Source organism: Lissotriton vulgaris, chromosome 11 (genome assembly GCF_964263255.1).
Source record: "Lissotriton vulgaris chromosome 11, aLisVul1.2, whole genome shotgun sequence".
In the NCBI taxonomy this organism is placed as follows: domain Eukaryota; kingdom Metazoa; phylum Chordata; class Amphibia; order Caudata; family Salamandridae; genus Lissotriton; species Lissotriton vulgaris.
Window position 1 is genome coordinate 966,221,816 of NC_141699.1, and position 24,849 is coordinate 966,246,664.

Consider the following 24,849-nt stretch of genomic DNA (forward strand, 5'->3'; position numbering starts at 1 on the left):
TCATATGGTGAAACTATTCTAAAGTTGGCAAGTCTTGGTAAAATACCATAACATAATGTAGCATAACATAATGTAACAAGGCCTATTTATAGAGCAGATGTTAACCACAAGGATTACCTAGTGAGAATGACAGAGAGCGGTGCTTGCGCGCTGTAAAACATAGAACACAGTTCATGAGACAGAAACTAGCATAAGATGTGTTTTTCTGTTATGATAGGGTTGTCTATACCTTTGCTGCTTGCAAGAGCATTATGTCCAGTGCCTACTTCTTCTGTGGTTTAATGCCTACTTGCTGGCCTCATTCAGGATTCTCATTTTGAGTTCTGACTTGTGGTGGACCACTGTGCATACTGGGATCACTACTGCGACTTTATGAAGCGCTTCTGAGACACACAATTTAGCCCTTGTTTAGGTTGTTTAGTTTTTTTATAGCATGATATTGTGCGCTTCCGAGACTGATACATAGGGGACCGGTGTCAGCGAATATTTCACTACTTGACGTTGTTGTGTCCTGGGGAGGCCATGAGACATTGGCTGAAATGCATCAACCCTGATTTTCAGAGGCACAACAACACATTTTCAAGCATGGTAAAGACATTGAGTCTGGAGGAGATTTTTAAAAATATACTACAACTGGTTATGTCGGGTGGACACAATTTCTTTCCATTACAAACAATAAATGTACAGAAAATAAGAATAAAAAAAGGAAACACATTTGATGAAGTCAATCAAAATTAATATATTGTAATATTTACTTTTAGTTTTATGTTTTTAGCACGAAATTACATGGTTGTTAAGACAAAATGATTAATAATTGAAAAAGGCGAAAAGGTGACTTATAAGTGAAACAGTGATCTATAAGTGACAAGGTGTTTGAAGTCAAGATACTCTATACAGTGCTAAACAAAACAGTATATAAAATGTTGAAATTGATGGACATCCGTCCCTAAACAAATGAATCTCCTTTATCCATTCTCTTAATTTATGTGAGATGGAGAATGTAGGGTAAGGATTATCGAGATACGTCGACGTTTCGACCAAGGGTAGTGCAAGATTGCGAAGTCACAGTGGGTCTTCTTCAGGACAAAAAGGACAGCCTATCACCAGAATTGGTATGGGGTCCCACTTGGAGACTTTATAGTAACATGAGTAAGTGTGATCCACCGTCCGGTTGGATTCTTTGGGGAGCAGAAACGGGTTTGGTCACATTGCTCCAGGCAGAATCTTATTCCGAGGATCGAAGCTTCACTTCAGCAGACCGCAGAGTGATCAAGGACCCTTCATGACTGTTTGTCGTGCAAAGCCAACTTTTAGAACATGCAATGTCTAATAAGATTATATTATTGCAGAACAAATAGTGTGCAAGTTTATCCCTGTGGAGAACCATTACTATCACATACATGTTATGTCCAGGTTCTGCTAGTGATACACGGCTTTCCCCCATTGCTACCCCGTTCAAGATTCCGGCGTTTACAGGTTTCTCTCGAATTGACGACACACAAGCATTTCTAACATTTGACAACTTTCCTCTTTATGTGGCTATCAGAATTACTATGCTCCGCACTCTTTTCATCAGGTAGTTTATGTAGTGGCGCTTACTCAGCACGTTATGCTGCAGGCAGCCAGGTTTGTTATTTAATGGCCTTACCTATCGAGAGCTCACCGATCTGACATTGTTTCTTAAATGCAACCTGTGTTACGGCATTATTGTGGTCTAGTGCCTAGAAAGGCTGACATTAAAACTGGGGAACTAAGTTTGCCATAAAACGCAAATGCATTTTTCCTCGTTCACATGTAAAGTGCTTTAATGCCCTTAGACTAAGCTTGCACTACATAAAACTACAAAATATATGTACAGTTCAAGCTTTACTTGACAGCAATCAGTTTTGCTGCTACGTTTTATCTCTCCCTATAATGTTAATTTCAAAGCAGCATTCTCAGATATTTTAATATTTAACAAGCGTTTAGCCCATTTTCAGCGATATATAACGAAGTACTTGGGGCAATGGATCAACCACGCGATACCGAAGTGTATCTAATGTTTGTTTTTCTGAAATTTTGAGTGCATTAGAGTCGCGCATGAAATAAGTGGCCCTTACTTGTGCAGCTTAGGGGAAAATACTTAATACAGAACAGAGGAACGAAGGTCTTTAGAAAGTGTACAACTGTTATATCCTTTTACTTTCCATCAATTTGAGTCTATACATTGTTGAGCGCACACTTGTCAAAGTGTGCAGGCCCAAAATCTATGCTTAATCTGAGGCGATGAATGCAGGCGAGGCTCACCAGCCCTCATAGCTTTATCATTCCATAACAGACTTTGACCCAGAGCAAGAGAGAGAATAACACAAAATGGAGAAAGAAGGAGGATGAGAAAGATGGAAAACATATGGCAAATGGAACAAGCATTGGCATAGCCAATAGGTCTCGCATTTGGGACCTTATAAGTGTTTAGCCATGCAACAGTTGGTGTTGTTGCACCAAGGATATTCTGCTGCAAAACTAAATACTTATAGGGTCCAATAAGCGAGACCTATTGGCTATGCCAATGCTTGTTTGTTTGTTGTTGCTATTTTGTTTAAGTCGCCAGATCTACAATAGCTGGACATGGTTTTTGTTAAAAGTTCATCGCATCAAATGAACTTGTTTTCATTGGTCTGAATGTTGTTTCAATTCTGGTTGTAGCGAGCAGTCATTCCAGGGGTTGTGGGGGCTGCCTAGCTGTGCGCATGTGCCGAACTTTGCAAATGAGAAAAAGCCTGGTGGAGGCACAATTTACAAGTGTGGAGGGAGTGAGCCCAAGGCAGCATGACTCACTCACACAGGTGTTCATGCACTGCACCTGCATACTCAGCATGCTTTAAGGAAACTCGACCCACTCCCTCCCAGGCATCAAACACATATTTACCAAGAAACTCTGAGAAGAGCTTGCATACTGCACTGACGGCAGGTGGTGTGTGTCCCCCGTGAAAGTGTGCACTGACGGCTGGTGGTGTGTGTGCCCGGTGGAAGCATGCACTGATGGCTGGTGGTGTGTGTGCCTGGTGGAAGCGTGCACCAATGGCTGGTGCTGTGTGCCCGGTGGAAGCGTGCACGGACGGCTGGTAGTGTGTGTGCCTGGTGGAAGTGTGCACTGACAACTGATGGTGTGTGTGCCTGGTGGAAGCGTGCACTGACGGCTGGTGGTGCGTGTGCCTGATGAAACCGTGCACTGGTGGAAGCGTGCACTCATGGCTGGTGATGTGTGTGCCTGGTGGAAGCGTGCACTGCCCGCTGATGGTGTGTGTGCCTGGTGGAAGCGTGCACTGATGGCTGGTAGTGTGTGTGCCTGGTGGAAGCGTGCACTGACGGCTGGTGGTGTGTGTATGCCTGGTGGAAGCATGCACTGACGGCTGGTGGTGTGTGTGACTGGTGGAAGCGTACACTGATGGCTGGGGGTGTGTGTGCCTGGTGGAAGTGTGCACTAATGGCTGGTGGTGTGTGTGCCTGGTGGAAGCGTGCACTGATGACTAGTGGTGTGTGTGCCTGGTGGAAGTGTGCACTGATGGCTGGTGGTGTGTGTGCCTGGCGGAAGTGTGCACTGACTGCTGGTGGTGTGTGTGCCTGGTGGAAGCGTGTACTGGCAGCTGGTGGTGTGTGAGCCTGGTGCAAGCATGCACCAATGGTGGGTGGTGTGTGTGTGCCTGGTGAAAGTGTGCACCGAAGTCCAATAGGCCAAGATTAATAGACAAGTAACTTCTTTATTCCAAAGTTTTTTAAGATCATCAGATATGGAAAATACAGCCAACACGTTTCACTCCCATATAGGGAACTTCATCAGGGCTGTAAAAGTATGACACAAACACATATACAATACATTCAAATCGTAAGGCACATGACTGAAAACAAACACATTATACCAATAAGACAATACAAAAAGGAAGAGAGAGAAAACACAGAAATCAAACACTTAACTGAACAATATAAACAAACATGGCATAATATTTACAAAAACATACAGGTTGAAACATTTATATATAAAAGTGATTTATGCATTGTATACTGTCAATGAACAATAAGTATAAATCTTGTTGAGCTCAAGCGAGCAATAGTTGCAAATGCTTGTTTCACCATAACAGAAATGTTGAGCCGCTATCCTTCATAATCGTACGCCAAATAAAAAATAATAACATAAATAACTATAGTTTCAATGTGCGACCATGAAAACTCAAACAAATACAGTCCGTGGTTCAAATAGACAAAATTTGAAGAGAGCAGATAAGAAAAAAAGAAGAGAGAAGAAGGGGAGGAGGGAGAATCACATGTAGAGTGTATAACATAGAGCCAGTTCTGAATTGAAAGAAAATGGAGTGAAAAAGTACATAAAAAAACACACGTAACATTTCTTACCAGAAAAATATATCCTTTGTAAAGAACACATTTCCAAAGTGCCAACAATTTTTATTAATAGCATTTGCTTCAGAACAGTTGGCTTCTCACAAAAGATAATATGTTCCTATGTAGGCCTGCGAGAAAAATATGAAATGTATGGTATTGAAAAATGCGCTTGACTACCTCAGAATATGTACAAGGTGGTTAAAGGGGGTAAGTATAGAACTATCCAATACTGATTTGTACAGCACAGGGTTGGATGAAGAAGGAAAGCAGGGCAATATTTACTTCAGTTGTTCATTTGACCCGTATTAAATATGAGCTAAGGGAAATGCCCACTACATTTTAAAAGATTGTTGATGTTGGGATCGGGCCATAATAAATTGGCAGAACCGGACATAAATTATTGGAAGCCTGGGTAGTGTGTATGTAGCTTCATTAATTACATGGTCGCCAATAACCTATCAGCTCAAACGCACCTGTCTGTAACAGTTTGTGAAAATTCCAATGATTACCAGGAAGACGGGTCCGAATATGATAATAGGTCCCACGGAGACAGGTCGACGGCCAGATGTAATCTATAGTGCAAAAGGATGAGAGAGAAATGTGTCTACTACTATGTGGACACTTCCCAATCATATCCGTAGTACAAGAACCAAACAAGATTTGAGAAAAGATAGATGAACTTGTTTATCCTCATCAATTACACGATTAAAAATAGTGTATCGACATAAACGCACCTGTTGTAACAGCCCAAAAGAACTCCAATGCAACTCTGGTAGACGAATCCGTATGACACAATTAATAAGCAGCACAGATAAAAGTCAACGGGAAAATGTGATTTATAGCTCCTAAGGGAAAAAGAAAATATATTTGCAAAGTTTTGGACACTTCTCAGACACAAGTAGGTACCCTCCAATTTACAGCCTGAACATAGATGTCTTGTTGTATAGATCACAGTAATTCATCTTCACAAAAAGACAATGATTATAGGATATCATACCTCTCTGTCCACTATGTATCCTAAACAATTTCCAATGATTCATAAGGTCAAGTGTATTGCACTGTGGCCTATATTTACTCTAAGCAGCTACAGATATTTCTGTTTAGTCAATGGGATTAGTAATTAGAATAAGGCCAACGAAGTAGATGGATGCATTTCGACTGCCCTGTCCTTATAGCTTGGGTTTACAGACGTAGCTCCCACTATTGCCCGCTGTCCTACTTCAGTTTTTCCTGGAATCACCTGTACCCCTTCTCACACGACCACACCCAAGGCTAAGTGTAAATTCACTGCCTCTGCCACAAATCAATAAAGTAAAAAAGACTACAATTTCCAGAAGGCACCATAACACAGGTAAACAAAAATCTAGAAATTGCTTCAAACTGCATTGACACCATTTCTTCAAGGGAAATAACCAATAGGCTCTTATGCTCAGGAAAAAGCAGTTCCAGTGCATGCTGCCGCTGCCCCTGGTATGATATTAAATTCCTTGCTTCACATACCACATCTCAACCTGCTTAGTTGAAATCACAACTGCAGTCACATTTAGAACAACAACCCACATCTGCATGATATTAAAAGGCCAAAAGGCTGGTAATCTGAATCGCAAAACTCGTTGCGATCAACCCCGCACTACGGTCTCCGTGACCATTGCCAAGTATTGTAAACACCCAACATTTCAACCCTTTACAAGAAAATAAGCAGATAGTCTGACCTGTAAGAAATGAAGCACTTTAAAACTATTACAAGTTAGCCCTCCAACCCGTACTCCGGTCTACATAACCAGTACCACATTCTAAAAACACAGAACCCTTCAGGCCGTCCCAAGTCTCCTTACCTCCAGGTTGCGACCAAAACGTTCTTTCTCTTCCGTGTTCAAATCGGGTTCCTTCCACCCGCGTTAAAAATATACGGGGCTCCACCCCCAACCCCTTCAAGGCAGCCAATCAGATGAGATAGCATAGCCCAGTTTGAAATAACGATATCTGTTTAGTAAACAAAAGGGTTCTGCCATTTAACACCTTAGCTGCGTGTAAACATCCCTCCCCAGTGCTGCGCTGTCCATTGGAACCAGTGCTGAATGGACGTCCAATGGTCGTGCGCAGCACTGGGGAGGTAGCGCTGCTGACGACCGTTGGCCGTCAGCAGCACTTAAGGGGTTAAATATGACCAAAACAACCGTAGCCTCGATCATTTTGTATGGGGGCTTCATGTATATTGCTATGCAAGACAATTACACAAATGTCCTACATTTCAAATGCGAGCGTTGTAAAAGTATAAAGTCTAACCAGAAATAACTGCGAGGCGATTGAAATTTGATAAAACATGATTCCTACTAAAGTCCAAGTCTACGAAACTATATAAAAGTAAAATGACATAAGGAAAAAAACATTAAAAAAATATGTTAAAGACAGAAATGGACGATCATGGCAGCAATAGACCAATGTTAGACAAGATTCTATGGCCAAGTATCACTTGTAACTTGGATAAGCCGTGGGGGATGAACGCGACAGATACGTAATGGGCACAATCAGGTGAAAAGGACCCCCATTTGTAAGTGGTCAAGGAGAAAATCCCGATCCCTGATTCGCATGTTCAGTGGCTTTCCATTTTAGCTCTTATGTATCGATCTGGAAAAAGTAAGCATTTAAGCTACCTGGTCCAACTATATAGTACTATTTAACACCAATGTAAGTTGACGCGAAATTAAACAACTGATTGAGCCTTAAAGAATGAAACACAAAGTGGAGGTGTTCAATTATTCTTTTTAAAGAAAAAGCGGGAGGGGGTAATCACAGGTAATAAGTAGTTGGCATATTAATTAAACAAAATGAGAGAACAAGAATTCAAATATTACCCTCTGATGACATCTGAGAATCTTAAAAGGATGTTGCAAGAAGTGGAGGAAAGAAGGGAAAAAAGGAAAAAAGGGAAAAAAAGGAGAAAACCAAAAAAAAGAAAAACTATTGTTCGGACCAATATACACCTTGATAATGGCAAACCTACCAAATGATTTATATGGGGTTCAAAAATTTTAAAATAAACGCACTAACAATACGATGGGTATCAACCAAATAATGTTACTATTATTAATGTCTATGTGGGGCCGAAATCAACTGTACATATTTGAATTAGTCAAGTCCCCTCATCAAACCAACAAAACCTGATCCCAACTGACATATCAGCCATTTTCCAGAAAATAGTGCATTTCATGATCTGTATTGAACCCATAGGCGATACTCCAGAGTTTACAAATCCATTTCGATTCACATTGTCTGAAGTATAACTCCTGATCACCACCTCTGGCAGCTATCTCCACATGTTCAATGGCATGAAACCAAAAATCAGGCTTGCTATTGTGATTTTTCACAAAGTGTTCTGTGAGCGGGTATCTAAGATCCCTTTTGAGGATTGCCCTTCTATGTTCTTGGATCTGTATTTTTAGGCTCCGGTTAGTGCTGCTCACATATATTAATCCACATGGACAGCCAATCACGTAAACCACAAAAGTGGTATTGCAATTCGTGAACTTAAAGATTTTATAGTTCATTGACCCATTTGTATGAAAAACTCTTGAGTTTGTCCACCCCTAAATGACAGATATTACAAGTACTGCACGTGTAAAAGTCCTTAGGTTTAGCTGGCAACCATGTAGTACTCTTTTTTGTGTCAATCATTACGTAACTGGGACAGAGATCATTACTCAGTGTTTTTCCTCTTCTGTATGTGACTGAGGGATTGTTTCGAACTACCTTCTGCAAGCTGGGTATATCCTCCAGTAGATTCAAATTTCTCTTCAATAGTTTGAACACTGCATCACTGTTTATGGTGTATTGTATGGTGAACCTCATGCCAGGCTCTTCCCTCCTGATTTCCTCCCTGCTGCCCTTGGCCGGTGTAGATTCCCTAGTTAATGCTCGTGCCCTCATTTCGGCCGAGTTAAGCACTTTCGTTTCTATTGTACCCTCTTGCTAAAAATCTGTTTTTAACAAGCTGCATATTATTGCTGAAGTTGTTCTCCTCGCTACAGTTGCACCTCATACGGACCAATTCCCAATAGGGAATGTTCCTGATGGTTGAACTAGCATGCACACTATCAGCATGTAATACCACATTACAAGCGGTTTCTTTGCGATACAAGGTGCTTTGAATTCGCCCACCCTTCACATAAAAATGAAGGTCCAAAAAGTTGATGCTCTCCTTATTATATTTAATTATCAGTTTGGCATTGAGGGAATTGTTATTCAGATATTGAAAGTAATCAAGAAGTTTCGGCTCAGTACCAGACCATTGGCAAATAATATGTCAATGTACCTACCCCAGAACACAATGTAATCTGTCCAGGGGAGGCACATCTGCTCCAGGCGTGCCCCCTCTCGTACCACCCCATAAAGAGGGAAGCATAAGAGGGAGCAAATCTGGATTTCATGGCAGTACACCTCTTTTGATGATACCACATGCCATCATGCAAAAAATAATTTCTGGTGAGAACCAGTTTCATCATTTCAAGCACCATCGCGTTTTGATCTAGGTGGTCTGCCCCATCTCTGTCCAAATAGAATTCCGTAGCTTTCAGTCCAAATTCATGCTATATGCACATGTTTAAGCTTGTTACATCCAGTGTCAGAAAGAGCACCTCACCTGACCATTCAAAGTCTTGGAATTTAGACAGAATATCTTTACTGTCCTGGATATAAGATGGCAAATCCAAGACATGTCTACTGAGTTTAAGGTCGATAAATTTAGAGATCCCTTCTGTAGCTGATCCCACCCCTGAGATTATTGGTCTTCCTGGAGGAAAGTCCCCTTTTTTGTTGATTTTTGGGAGGATGTAAATACAAGGAAATCAGCGGTTTTCTACTTTTTGATATCTGAATTCTTGAACACTGAGTAGACCCATGTCTCTCCACTCTCTGAGCTTCAAATTAATCTCAATGGTTAACTCATTAGTCGGGTTGTGCCCTATTCTTTCATAACACTGGGTATCCCCCAATTGCTGTTCAATTTCTTTCTTGTTATCTACGGTGTTCATAACAACGACGTTTCCGCCTTTGCCTGCCTCCCTTATGAATATTTCTCTGTAATTTTTGAGTCTCTTCAGTGCCTCTCTCTCTCCTGATTTAAGATTGTGATATGGCTTATGTTTGCACCTACTTTGTTTTTCTAGTTTGTATAAATCTTCACTCAAACGTTCGGTAAATATGTTGATATTAAGATAAGTAGTCGGGAGAATTTAGATTGTGGACCCTCAGTAATGTTTTCACTTACATTTATTCCTCCAAGCCCTGTACCTGTACATTTTTGACACAGGGCTCTCATAAATCATGAGCAAGGCGATGCAGCGGTTTACTCTGCATTGCCTTACTCTGCACCCAGAGGCATTCCATGGGCATTGTGGTGGGGTTTCCATGCAACATCTATGGAATTTGATGCTGCCCCAGATTTACATAAACATGTGAATCTGTGGAAGCACCAAATCTGTTTGCCTCCAGATGTGAGGCATAGGAGAAAAACATTAATTCCTCCTTGTTTTTCTCTCTTTCCATGTGTGGTGCTTTCTGAAACACACATAGAAAGAGGAAAATGCTTCTTAGGATTGTTTTTGTGCAGGAAGGTGCGCCCTACTGCACAAAAACAGTCCTGCCTGCAATGAAGGCACCCAGCACCATGGTGCAATGGTGCCTATGTTGGCCCCAGGCTGCTGAAACTGCACCTGCACAGGAAAAAAGGACAGGAATGCACTGTATGGCTCAAATATGGTGCATTTTGCTGTTCTTTCACTTTGGCATAGGGTAGCCCAGCAAGTGGCCTTGCTGCGCTGCCCTATGCCAAAATCCTATAAGAGAGGCCCTTATTCTTTTCAAAATTGAGCACTGCTCATACAAGTAGAGTAAGTATTTTGCAGTAGACTGAATTGAAGGCATTCGCTTATGCACCAGTGCTGCTCCATACTGACTAAATGTAAAAACAAGAATGTAGTGTTTGATTATTCACTTGTAGATAACAAGGTGCGTCAGTAAGTATTTACTATTATCCTTAGTATGTTGATGTGAAAATGCTGCAAAATTAATTTTTCAGTTCTTACCCATTATAATATTCTGTTGACATTAACTTCCATATAATACACATTTTAATGTTCTGCATCATCTTGTAACTTAGGACATGATAGAGTTTGGTGGACAGAGTTTGCTCCATCTAGATGGCAGAGCACAAGACCTCCCCTGCATGCCAAATTTAGAATTGTCCACCAGCCCTACAGACAACTCTCTACATTGACAAAAAAAGCTATCATAATAGTTCCTTTCAATGTAGGAACACTTTAATGAACTGTATCATTAGTCGTAAAGGCTGTCTACAAAACATTTTAAATTTTTTATAAATAAACTCCCAAAACTGGAGTTCATTTTTGAGAAGGAAAAAACAAATGACCGCCACATCCTGCGAATTTTCTCCCAGGGTGTGGAGGTCATTTTTGTTTATTTCCTGTACCTTATTGCCAGGTTTTTCCTAGAAGTGGTGTAAAAAAAGAACTTAACACCTTTCCCCCTATATAGGGTGGATGGTGCAAAATCCTTTCTCCAACTGCTCCTGATCCATAAGGCCATCAGAGGAATTATTTTGTTGATAGAGTCAATAGGGGTTTCTTCGACAGAATACTTATGGTCTACCTGACTCTAAATGAGGCAGGCAGACTGAAGGTTTTGTGGACAGGGCATTCCGTCACATTTACAACAGAGTAATCCATCTGCCAAACTCTAAATCAGGCCCTTAATCTGGATCTGGCTTAACCTCTTAAGTGCTTCGAACGTTCGGCGGCCGATGGCACCACTACCTCAGCAGTGCTGCCGTCGGCCATTGAACGTTCGAACCTCATAGCTGCAATGGAACGTCCAGCACTGGATCTGGACGTTCCATAGCCGTTATGAGGCTAATGGGCCAGTGTAAATGCTGAGTATGACAGGAGAATGCGACAATCCTGACGTATGTGAGTTTGTTTACATCAATCAAAGAGGCATGTTGAAAATATAATTAGTCTAAGATGGTGGAGAGTAAAAGGTTGCAGATGTATAATATTTGAATTAAAACAAGGTGTGTGAGTATGAACATAGGTATGGGTGATGCACTATGTAAAGGATCTGTATGGTTGATCAAAGCAGTGTAGTGTAGTTGTGGGCCAAGTTAAGAATTTACTTTCTCTTGTGGCACATGTAGTTTGTATGATAACTTAGTTTTTGGAGGTGGAGGGGTCATTTGCATGAAAACTGGGACTTTGTAATGCTTTTCATTGTGAGAGCCCTTCTTTCACCATCTGTTTGTTAGTATAAATTACCTTGCGTACAATTACTTACAACTGTCTATTTCTGCAACACAATCTCTCATGAGAAAAAAGCTCAGTGATCAGCGTAAGAGTATGGAAAACTGGAAATTACTGACCAAGAAATTAAAGTGTGACAAATATATTACCCATAGAATAATTAATTAGCTATTTTTATTTACGTACTAGGACCCTTCCTCCTGAAGAGCCGGCGTGGAAATAAATTGGAAATTTTTGTTAATGGAACACTATCTATACCAAATGTGAGTATTCATGACCGCGGCCAATACCTGTGCGTGGCAGCAAACCAGTATGGGTCTGATCGTCTACTTGTCACCTTGTCTGTGATCGCATATCCCCCTAGAATCCTGGAGGGACATTCAAAGGAGATCACAGTACATTCGGGCAACTCTGTCAATGTGAAGTGCCAAGCAGAAGGTCGGCCTACCCCTGAAATTGTGTGGATTCTTCCAAACAAGTCCTCTGTCTCTGAATATTCCTCTGAAAACCACAGAGTTTCAGTAAAGCCGGATGGCACTTTAACAATTTCTGATATGACTATTTATGATCGCGGACTTTACAAGTGCTTGGCTAGCAACCAAGCAGGGTCAGAGACCCTTAAAGTAAAAATCCAGGTAATTGCTGCTCCCCCTATTATTTTGGAAGACAAGAGGCAGCAAGTTGAAGGGATGTTAGGTGAAAACCTGAAACTTCCTTGCTCTGCTAGGGGAAATCCTAACCCAAGTGTGCACTGGGTACTCTTTGACGGAACCGAAGTAAAGCCCTTGCAATTTATTAATTCTAAATTGTTTATGTTCTCCAATGGAACCCTTTACATCAGGAACCTTGTGTCTGCTGATAGTGGAAATTATGAATGCATTGCTACCAGCTCAACAGGGTCTGAGAGGCGGGTGATAAGTCTCACAGTGGAGCAGAAAGAATCAGGTCCAAAGATAATAACTGCGTCTCCAAAATTCACTGAAAGGAACTTCGGGGATCAGCTGCTTCTCAACTGTTCGGCTAATGGAGAACCGAAACCAAGGATAATATGGAGGTTGCCTTCCAAGGCAGTTGTTGACCAGTGGCACAGGTAAGAAGATTTATGTATTAAACCAAAATCTATTTCAGTAAATTAAACAATGGAATGGGCCTGGGAATTAAAATACTAAAGAATTGTTCTCTAGGATTAAGTTGCACATTGAAACAATTAGACCCTGATTACAAGTGGGCTCTTAAGTTCCCACCCATAAACATAATTCTGATTGTGCTGGGATCAGAATTTCAAGTGCCATGGTAATTACTCCATTTCCCATATTCTGGACTTTTAAATTTCAGCAAGTCAAGCCTTCCCAAACTTGCAGTAAATCATGACATACAAAAATTGATCTGGAATGCACCAATTCCTATGTCATTCCCATTTGCTGAGGGGATAGAAATGATGCACTATTTGTAGAGTTACAAAAAAATACTTATTAAGATATGTTATGTTTTTAGTCCATCCATTTGAGTGATGCCAGTAGTGGGTACTTCTGTCCTGCATACATGGGCATTTTTGCGAATTGTTTTGTATGTTAATGAAGCTTGGTGAATCTTTCATCATCGTAGACAAGTCACGGGGTGGAGTGCAGGAGAATGGAACTGACACAGTGCAGAATCAGTGGGACACCGAGTGGCACAGGCACTAAGAAAGGGTCCAAGTTAGGGTTCAGGGGGAGATGCAGAGGATCAAGGGTTGAAGTAGCAGTGCAAGTTTCAGCAACTGCACAGATTCCAGTTGAAGTAATGCAAAGACAAGAGGCAAAGAGTAAGGCAGCTTCCACAGGGGTAGGTAAGTGCCCTATGATGGAAGGGGGCATTGGACTGGGGTGGGAAGTTACAGCATTGGGTTAATTGATGGCAGTAGTGCACAGGTTCCTGTTGGGAGCTGTGCAGAGTGTGTTGCATTCAATGGAAGTTTCCAAGAAGTGACTCCCTCCTGGATGGGAGCAACACAAGCTTAGAGAGTAGCAAAGTTGGATAGATCCCAGGGGGAAGCCATACAGAGACCAGCTGGAGTAGTGCGGTGTCCAGCGGGGTGAGAGGCAACGCAGGATAAAAGGTGTAAGCAGGAGAATTGAGACACATGGTTAGGGATGCAGCATGAGGTCCAGACAGGAAGAAACAGCAAAGTATCCAGAGAGCAGGGCAGGGTCCAGCGGGGAAACAGCGCCTGATCCAAGGGGAAATAAAGGGGAGCATTGCATTGTTTAGGGGATTGTAATATGAAGTACGGGAAGATATAAGTCGGGGCCAAGGAGGAGGACTAGTGTAGGATTTATATGGAAATTCAGTGTAGGGTGTAAGGTGATGAAGGAGCACTGAATAATCCAGGGGAGAGAGGTAGCCCATGTTCTAGTAAGGAGGATATATTCAGGGATAAAAGTGAGGAGTATTAGAGGGCCCAAGGAAGAGTTTCAGCATGGGGATCATGGAAACTGAAGCTCTAGATCCATGGTGATGGGGAGCAGCCACTTGCTCTTGTTAGGGGAATCATTTCTGATGCATGAGATGGTGTCATAATAAATCAAAGACCCCTACGGGAAACATGGAAAGAAGCATGGCTGAGCTATATTAGCTGATTCCAAAGATTCAGGTGTGGATGATATTAATTTTGAATGACTGAAATCCTGAATCTGGATCTCCAAAGACACATAGATGAATTGAAAACACCGGTAAAATGGGATCGAATATTAAAGCCATTTTGTCCTGTAATTATAGAAGTGAAAAGTCTGAAGGGTATAGTTGAGAGACATTTGATAATGGAGCACAAGTGAATATGAATGCCTAATCTCTCTTCTTTGTGTTTACCAAAATAAGTCTTTCATAGAGGAACAGCCCTTCCTAACAACAGGACTGAATACATCTCTTGCATTTAAATGGTGTTATTCAATAATGGATATCTTGATATTAAGTTCAGTCCACACTACAGAGTCACAAATGGGTGGACAGGAGGGTCAACACTGTACAAGTTTACATCAAAGATTTACTTACATTTTCAACGTGCCTGAAATATTTTTGTACTTTTGGAAAGTTGTGATTTGTCCAGGGTTTCAGAGGTACCCACAGCTGCAAACATTCATTCAAGAAGCAAGTCAAGTTTTCTGGTTGCAAAGATGTGACTCATTCTTTAACTTTTTTGCTTCTCTACATGAATAATGTTTTGCCCTTCCAGGAACCTTTTCTCCAACTAGCCCTCCAATGTTGGTGGTTTTCCCTCTCCTTTTTGCTCTGGAAAGTGGATTTAAACCTGCTCTTGCCAGATTTTAGGATAGGAAATCACCAAAAATTGCTTGTGCTTACCAACAAACTTGCATATACATGGGTGCTGACCACATTTTGCAGTCAACACAATCCTAGAAGGTCCACAACCTTACCCTGAGAGCAGATGTGCTCACAAACAAAATTTGTGCTAGCTCTCTAAATATACTGAGGACTAGTCTTGTACATCTTTATCATAATATGAATCATTTATATATGTAATTTAATGTTCACTCTCAGAAGGGCTATCAGAGCAGTCTCACTTTACACAAAGTTGATAGTACGTTAAAGGCTCATCTTCAGAATTTGAACTTTAGGCTATTCTATTTCCAAACCCTCAGTAGCTCTTGCTCATCGCAATGTTCTGAAATTTTAGCAGTCATTTAGAGCAGAAGTGTTTTATTTGTATTTGTTCTTGTTGTGCATATGAACAACCAGCTGAAACGTTTCCATCATCTCTCTTTAAAAATGTGTTTTTTTCCTTTTTTCTTAGAATGGGAAATAGGATCCATGTCTATCCTAATGGATCTTTGTTTGTCGAAGCTGTTACCGAGAAGGACGCAGGAGATTATCTGTGCGTGGCAAGGAACAAAATTGGAGATGATCTCATGTTAATGCGAGTAAGCGTGACCATGAAACCCGCGAAAATTGACCAAAAGCAGTTCTTCAAAAAGCAGGTACCGTATGGAAAAGACTTCAAAGTCGACTGCAAAGCTTCTGGTGCGCCTATCCCTGAGATATCATGGAGCTTACCAGATGGAACAATGATAAATAATGTGCTCCAAGCAGATGATAATGGGCGCAGCCGGTTTCGGAGATATGTCCTCTTTGAAAATGGGACCCTCTTTCTAAATAAAGTAGGAATAACTGAGGAAGGAGACTATACTTGTGTGGCTCAGAATACTCTGGGCAAAGATGAAATGAAGGTCCATATAACTGTAGTCACTGCTGCACCGCGCATAAAACACAATTACAAGACATTCGCCAGAGCGAGAGCTGGTGAAATGGCAACCTTTGATTGTGAGGCAATAGGAGAACCCAGGCCAAGAACCTTCTGGTTGCTCCCTTCCAGTGAAAAGATATCAGCCTCCAATGATAGATACCTACTTCATGTTAATGGATCCTTGACCATCACCAAGGTGAAGCTGCTTGATGAAGGAGAGTACATGTGTGTAGCTCGCAATGCTGCTGGGGAGGATACAAAGCTATACAAACTAGAGGTCACCTCAAGACCCCCATTAATAAATGGTTTGTACACGAACAAAACTGTCATCAAGGACACTGCTGTAAAACATTCTAGAAAGCTAATTGATTGCAGGGCTGAAGGGACACCCCCACCTCAAGTCATGTGGATTATGCCAGATAACATTTTCTTAAATGCTCCATACTACGGAAGTAGAATTATAGTGCATAAAAATGGAACACTTGAAATACGGAATGTGAGAGCATCAGATACAGCAGAGTTCATCTGTGTGGCACGCAATGATGGAGGAGAAACTGTTCTGGTGGTGCAACTTGAAGCAACCGACATGCTTAGGAGGCCCATGTTCAAAAATCCATTCAATGAAAAAATCACTGCAAGACCTGACACCACCACCATATTGAATTGTTCTGCTGATGGAAATCCACCTCCAGAAATGATTTGGCTTTTGCCAAATGGTACGCGGTTTTCCAGTGAGCTGACATTATCCCGATATCAAATAGGAAGTGATGGTACCTTCATCATTTACCATCCAACCAGGGATGATGCGGGTAAATATCGTTGCGCAGCCAGGAACAAAGTGGGATACATCGAAAAGCTCATAATTTTGGAAGTTGGGCAAAAGCCTACCATTCTTACTTATCCAAGAAAAGCCATAAAGGTTATTAGTGGGGAACAATTATCTCTTCACTGCCTCTCTGATGGAATCCCAAAGCCAAACATTATATGGACAGTTCCAAATGGCTTTACATTGGCTAGGCCTCAGATTCATGGCAGGTATATTCTTCATGAAAACGGAACTTTGGTTGTCCGAGAAACTACTACTCAGGATCACGGAAACTACATCTGCAGGGCTCAGAACAATGCAGGGGACGCGTCCATAGTGGTTCCTGTGATGATCATTGCATTTGCTCCAAAGATTACAAACAGGCCGCCTCAAAGATTACAAACTAAATCTGGAGTCGCAATACAACTTAACTGTGTGGCAATAGGAGTACCAAAGCCAGAGGTTTCATGGGAGATGCCAGACCTTTCCATCCTATCCACTGCCAGCAAAGGACGACCTACTGGCAGTGAACTTCTACATCCTCAAGGTACTCTAGTCATTCAGAATCCAAGAAGGTCTGACTCAGGGACATACAGATGCACAGCAAAAAACTCACATGGCAGCGATACAGTTGCAACATACCTTCAAGTCCTCTAAAGTGTTCAAGACACTTTAACAAGAAGGAAAGCAAATATGTTGGACAGAGTTTGTACTGTGGAACATTTGCAGCTGTGTAGGTCACAGTAGCCGTGGGGATTCCAGATACCTTAGACATTTACTATTTTTGCAATGGACATGAACTGTACATATGAAAAGAAAAAATTGTAAAACAAACTTCAGTAGCATTTGTCTTCAATGGTTTAAAAAATAACTACCTGAATTGGATCGCTTTCTCTAATGGCTCTTTTTCTAATCCTTCAATGAACAATTTACAGTTCACATCTTAGTAGGCACATGATCATAAAAAGAGCGCCGTGTTAATATTTTACATGCTTAACAATTAAAAAAATCCACCACTTCCTTGATTTAAGTCTAGTCTTCGGATGTGTCTCCAAATGCTTACATATGGAAACATATATGTTGAAAATAAGTTCTAAAATCCTGATTCTGTTCAATCAAAATTGAAACACATTAACAAGGATGAATTAATAAATATTTTTTGCAGGTCTTTGCTGGACAGATTGCCATGGTGTGTGTTTATGTATTTGTAAATGCATGCATTCCCTAACAAGAGATGAACAGGTGAAGATTTGTTGGCTCTGTCCTGTAATGCATGTGATTTGAAGTTTGACCTTTAATGATTGGCTACAGGGTTGACTGGTGGTGCTGAGTGCTGCCGGCTTCTATACCTGGTAGCCTGTAAAAGTTGAAATACCATGAAGTTACCGTTACACAATAAAGGCTATAGTTTTTTTTAAGTTAAAGTTCACTTTTTTGAAAATTCAAGGCTGTGTGCACCAGAGTTTTTGACAAACCCAAGGTCATCAACACTTGTGTAATGTGCTTTTTATTATGTGCATAGCGGTTTTATATGAGTGCACATTGCAAAGTTCACCACAAAGCTCATATCAGTGGAAATGTTGAGACATTCACAATGTAGGATGTTCTGATAGCTGTCAAGGTTATTTGGGTAATGCATATGTGCATAATTGAAGATTGCAAAGGCACTGATGTGTTTTAGGAGTGACCCAGAATAAATTATTCATGTTTTGTATTGCAGGCAGAAGCACTGGCTGGTTCTTAAAGCTGCTTCCTGTCCGACAGCACCCCCATCTCTGGTTTGGTCAGTGGCATAACAAAACTTTAGGGGGCCCCCTGCAAAGTACATGGAGGGGGCCCCTCCCCAACACCTACCACTTTTGCTGAGGGAGCTCTCTGGAGCTCTGCACCCCGCACAGTGGGAACTTATGTTACATCACTGCCGAAGCAAAATAACCACTGAAGTATTGCCTAATATGCATACAAAGGTTCCAGAAAAAAGAAATAGGGGCATGCTCAATTTATGAATGTGTGAATGCGAAGCATGATTGGGTATTTTCAGCACAATGAAAAATTAACATTGCCATATTAACACTGCTCCTCCAGAGGAAGCATGGGATTGAAGACATTTGAGTCTTACCTTTTGTCCACTTTCCCAGTTCCCAGCAGGCTGTAATAGAGAATGGCTGTTGAAAAAGCCATTTGTCAAATTTTTCATGTGCCACACCCCATCCGGAGACACCGGACTCTCCAATAAAGAAGCATCAATAAATCAAATACCCTTATGGGGCCGCAGGCTGACATCTGCAAATTGTCATGAAAGTAAGGCTTATTTTATGATAGGTGTACGGCTCGCGGTGGCTAAAGTATCGCAAATGGCATGCAAGCAAATCTGGGGCCCAGTCCCTGAATAAAAGCAGCCCCCACTGCAGAGATTTGAAGAGAGAACATAACTGAACTCAACCAGTGGTCGAAGTGGGGGAAAAAATGCAGGGGAACTGTGGGCGTAGAATCAGAGGGAGGGAATAACTTGAAGATTAGATCAGTGGGTGGAGTCAGAGGTGTGGCCAGAAAGAGAAGGACAACCCAATTTCTAGTATTTGTTTAGCATTTCATTGACCAGTTACAGCGTATTACATTATTTAATCCAACAAATCGATGCTTATGTTTAGAAAAGGTTTAATATGAGTTATTGACATTAAAATACATTCACAAAGTGGGATACATTTCCAATCACAGAATGTCCCACATATGCTCAAAAGTGGAATCACAAACTATCTGTCTCCGAGCTGTGCAGTTTCTGTCATCAGAACTTCTCTTGCCATTTTCCACGGGAGCAGTTCAAAAATGAATGGCGAAATATCCTAGTTTGCAAATGTATTGCACATAATTATGACTCCGCCATATTTGTGACATGATACATCATCTGCTGCATAATTTGACGATTATAACTAATAAATTATTTGTAGCTCAAACGGATCAAAGGTTACTAAAAAATGTGACTTGTGTTGCTGCGAAGTGGAGAGCCCTTTGCAAAGGTTGACTGGTCACCTTTCTCATTGCTTCATTTGTATGTTACACTGGTACTAATGAGGGACAATCTTTGCAAAGACAGTTAGTATGTGTAAAAAATCAAAATAATAAATTATCAGAAAATATACTGCATTACACTGCAGCCATTTCTTTGCTGCATAATTTAGTAAACACTGCAGCATAATTTTGTCCCCCATAGCTTTATTATTCCAGTGCCCCCAAAGCAGGCAGCACATGTTAAAAGTGCCCGTGCATGTAGCAGAGAGACAGTGAAGTTTGCAAACTTAGGGCCTCATTAGGATGGTGGACGGACCTGCGTCCGTCCACCACCCCGAGGTGGATGGACCGTCCGCAGGGGCAGCGGCGGTCCCTCCGGTGCAATTAGGATGTGACCGCCACCCTTGCGGTCACATCCTGTATCTTTAACCTTGCGGTGGGTGCTGCTTGAAGCAGCAGCGGCCGCAAGGTTAAAAATGTATGTTTGACATTTACATGCACAAAGTGGCAGGCACCGCACGGTGCCTGCCGCTTTGTGCATGTAAATGCTGGGGGGTACCATAGGTACCCCCCATGTGCACCCTTGCCATTTGGTGTCAGTGTCTTGCAGACACCGCCACCAAATGGCCCTCCACACCCCGCGGATCAGCGGCGGATGGACCTGCTGTCCGCCGCTGGTCCCACCGCAATCCCACCGCCATCCTAATTTGGCGGTGGGTGTATTCTGTGGCCGCGGTGGTAAATCCGCATCCTCCTGGCCGGCGGTGGCTTCTGCCGGCCCGGAGGATGCGGATTCACCACCATCCTAAGGAGGCCCTTAGTTTGGTGTGTATGCAGATCCTGCATTGCCGATCCCTGTTCAGTTGCACTACTACTGCTATAACAAGGCCAATGGAGGTACCAATGAGTGAGGCGGACTGGTTTCAGGGGTCCTGTGACCTCAGTGACAGTCACTGTTGTTCTAGGGTGTGCTGCTTTGTAGGCCTGCCAGCAAGACTAAAGGTACACTTCAGTATGGATTGTGTTGGACAGGCCTTCAAAGTTAACGCACACTTGTCAGCACTAGGGTTGACATGCTGGTGCTATGACACCAGGGCTTCTAAGGTCTTGCGGTGCCTTCATAGGTCTAGCATGGTAATGTGCTCCTTCAGGAGAGTGATCCAGGGAACTGGTCATGAAGGCTGAACCTGGTTACCCAGTGCCAAAATCGGCAGCTGTGGCCATAGTGCCACATCCTCTCCCCCACTGAACACCAGACTGCTCCACTGAGAGAAACTCGCACTGCCTTCAGCTACAACCAAATCCTGCTGTGCTATAAATACCTGGATGCGACTCAATTCAAATAATGCACTAGACAAGAGTAATATGCTGCCTGAAAAAAAAGTAACAACTTCCTGGAAAAAGCAAACACTCATAGGAAATGCAAGATTAAGTAAAGCATGTGAAATGTAAGCAGGAACAGAGTGGTTACCTTAATGCTTTTAGACTCATTATTCAAAAATCAATGAGTGTTTTTGCTTGAAAAGTTAAGGAAATGACTACAGAGCCTAAAAGTGAACTGTTTCAATGTCCATTGCTTGTATCCTTACAAAACGTAAGTAGTTTAGTTTATAGAGACCACATCCCTGGATGCAGATAAACGAAAATAAGGAAAACAGCTTAAAATGAACACATTAAACATGTTCCACTCTACACATTTACTAGGTATTGCAGTCCCTTCAGGAATTTTGAGCTTCCCCAACTAAGGAAAAACATGCTGTTCAAAGAATGACGAGAAAACAAAAGTAGCGTGTCACTGGTACACTTTGTAAAGTGGCGCTAAAGTGTGTGAGTGTGAATAAAACCAATCTGGCCACTTTGCGACCACTATGTCTTGCCAATCTCACCATGCCAGAGTAGAGAAGCAGGGTGACTGGCCGCCTTCAGCAGTTGGCATCTCATCGTACCTGTGCAGAGAAGTGGGGTGACAGGCTGCTTTCAGCAGCTGGCATCTCATCATGCAGTGCAGAGAAGCAGGGTGACTGGCTGCCTTCAGCCGTTGGCATCCCATCGTGCCAATGAAGAGAGGCATGGTGACTGGCTGCCTTCTGCTGTTGGCATCTCATGATGCCAATCTCATCATTCCAGAGCAGAGGAGCAGGGTGACTGCCTGCCTTCAGCAGCTGGCATCTCATCATGCTGTGCAGAGAAGCATGGTGACTGACCGCCTTCAGCAGCTGGCATCTCATCATGCAGTGCAGAGAAGCAGGATGACTAGCTGCCTGCAGCAGTTGGAGTCTCATCGTGCCAGTGCAAAGAATCAGTGTGAATGGCTGCCTGCAGAAGTTGGCATATTTCTTTTGCATTTTCTCAGTTGAGGAACGAGTTAACTTTAACACTAAGTCCCAGAGTTCAGACGGACCCTGTCTCTGAGTGTAAGTGTACAGTGCCCTTAGGGGGGGGGGGCCCTGGAGCTCGGGGCCCTACCACACCGCGGGGGCTGCGGGGGTCTTTGTTACGCCCCTTTGGTGTTAGACTCGACCATTGCCCATGTTCTGAGCTGTTCTGTCACATCGTGACATATTCACATGCATAGAGTAACATTTTCTTGTTTCACCAATCAGAAGCCCTCTTCACATCAGATACCTTTTTTCATTTGTCTCTGCCATGACCTTTCCTTAAACTCTTCCACCAGATGCAAAGGCTGCATGCCCTTTGTGAGATGTTTGCAAATAATATGGATTACATCGAAAAAGCATTATGAAGCAAAAGTGTCAATTCATCCTCAGGAAAAGAACAACTTTAGGAATGAGGTTGTTGTTAGTTGTATTTCACACCAATAACAGGTTGTTTTCTCTAAATATTGCTGATGGTGTTGCTACTATAAAAAAAGGGTTATTAAACTCAAGCAATAATATATCTGATGATATTTTTTTTCCTGTACAATAAATTCATAGAGTGGCGGGGGCTCTAAGAAGAGGTGGTCTGCAGAAAATGTCCCAGAACCTGGAATCGCATGCAGTAATCGACCCGGTAATTTCGGGCCCAGGATGATTCTGTCCATTCCAGGAACAATAACGTGAGAAGGCCTGTGATAGGGTAGGAAATATATCAGTCAGATTCAATAAATTCAGGCCTGGTTCCTTCCTTCCTAGTTATCAGCCTTCTCAGGGTGAGGGCCATAAGCGTCTTACACTAGTCTCTTATTAAAATAGTACATAAATTAGGATTTCGTCTATGCCTGATAGCATGCATGCAACAATTACATCTCCATTAAAGATGTCATTATTAACTGTGAATACCTTTGGTTTTTTTGTTGAGCAGAGAAAAAAGGCAATACATACATTATGATATAATTGATAGTCGGGAGTAAAAACCAACAATTTACAATAAAACACATTTTTTTCCTTTATCAAATGGAACCTATATAGATTAAATAACCATACCTATTCATCAAATACTTAAAAAGACAACTGGAGTCTGGCTGAACCATACAATGATTTTTTTAAAAAAACATGAACTTACTACCTAAATTTTTCATAAGTGCTAAAGTGCAACAAACTAAAAATGGAAAAAAATATCACTGAATGGGCATGGTAACAGACATTGTTTACATTTTTACACACCCTCTGGATAACCTGTGGTTGGTGACCTTTGATGGCTTATACCCTTGAATATGGAGAGGTAGCAAACAAACAACCATGTAGATCCCTATATGAGCGGTCTAAACATTATCTCTAGGCAAAAAGCTGCGACATTATAATGCAATCGTACCTTTCCTTAAATATAGAAACATAAAGTGCAATGTGCTAAAGTGCTACATTTTTGTCATTGTTTCCCAATTATCAGAGAACTTCCGAACAGTTGTGAATTTCTTTGTTGCACCAACACTCTTGGCATAAGCTTCTTCGAACCTCCTAGTCCTTTGCATTTTATTTAGCCATTTAAAGTAGGATGGTACATCTTCAGATCTCCAATTTTCGAGAATTAAAGAGCGGGCAACTAAAGAGCAAATTGCCTTATAAGTCTGTTTGGCTTTGGTCAAATCAGGCCTCACTTTTGAAATACCAAAGAGGGCTACCTCTACCTCAGGGTCAAGCTTCTTTTTAATTGCATGGCTTATTGAGAAGAAGATCTTGCACCAAAAATCTTCGAGCTTTGGACATGTAAAAAATATGTGGAGCCAATCTCCCTCACCTTGGACCTGGCATCGAAAACATTTATTATCCACTTCCGAATAGCGTTTAGAGTTTTCGGAGTTTAGTAAGCCAAATACCGAGATAAAAAGGCCATCCTTTTAAAATGGTCTGCTCTTAGGGCCTGACTTCCTAACTGGGCTATCGACTGTCATTCCTGGTGAGAGAAAGAACAATTGGTTTCCCGGGTTACTTTTCCCAAAAATTCTTCAAGCAGGGGGAGCTCATTACATTTTCTCAGCAGAGAATACAAATCTCCCACCCCCTTTAGTTTTGCTTTATATAAAGCATTTACCTGATTAGTTGGCACACCACTTGACAGTAAGTTATATTTATGTATAAAATTGGTAATCTGCAAACGGTCCAAAAACCTGGGCTGTGTATTTTGAACCTCTTGCCAGGAAATTACTTTCTTAGAGATTAAAAAGTGGCCCAGTTCCTCAAGACCACAGTCCTTCCATCTTTTAAGATGGCTAGAGGGAATTTGAAGTCCAAAATTGTTACACTCCTCTAGCTTCAAGTAGATTAATCCTGAGGACCCGGCTTGTTTAAAGAAAGACTGCATTCCGTCGGAAAAATCACGAACCATCTTATATCAGGTCTTTTTCAGTAGATTAGATGTTTTTTTAAATATAGGAATTTGTGAGCCAGACTCCTGAATCATCCTTTAAAAAAACAAATCTAACAAACAATTAGGTTCCAAAAGACTCGCTGTAAGATCCTGGATTGCTGCCTCATAATAAATTCGGACTTTTGGTAAAGCTAGACCCCCCTGATTAATTTCCAGCTGTAGTATAGGCAGCTTAACCCTGGAGGCCTTTTCATTTAAAACAAATTCCCTATTCATTGAGTACATTTCTTTAAAATATTTGGGGTTGATCTTCAAGGTTACATTTGTAAAGAGGAATATTAATAGGGGAAGAATAGACA

At 41.7% G+C, this 24,849-nt stretch overlaps 1 protein-coding gene across 1 annotated transcript in view; it reads left to right on the top strand.

Moving 5' to 3' along the window:
* The window catches only part of IGSF10 (immunoglobulin superfamily member 10), a 107,781-nt gene extending 89,628 nt beyond the window's left edge, over nt 1-18,153 (top strand). Inside the window, exons 6-7 of the mRNA XM_086944135.1 lie at nt 11,880-12,780; nt 15,481-18,153. Of these exons, the coding sequence (XP_086800261.1) occupies nt 11,880-12,780; nt 15,481-17,392 (2,813 nt within the window). The 3' untranslated portion in view covers nt 17,393-18,153. The remainder of the gene's footprint in view (nt 1-11,879; nt 12,781-15,480) is intronic.
* Nucleotides 18,154-24,849: the final 6,696 nt, after the last annotated feature.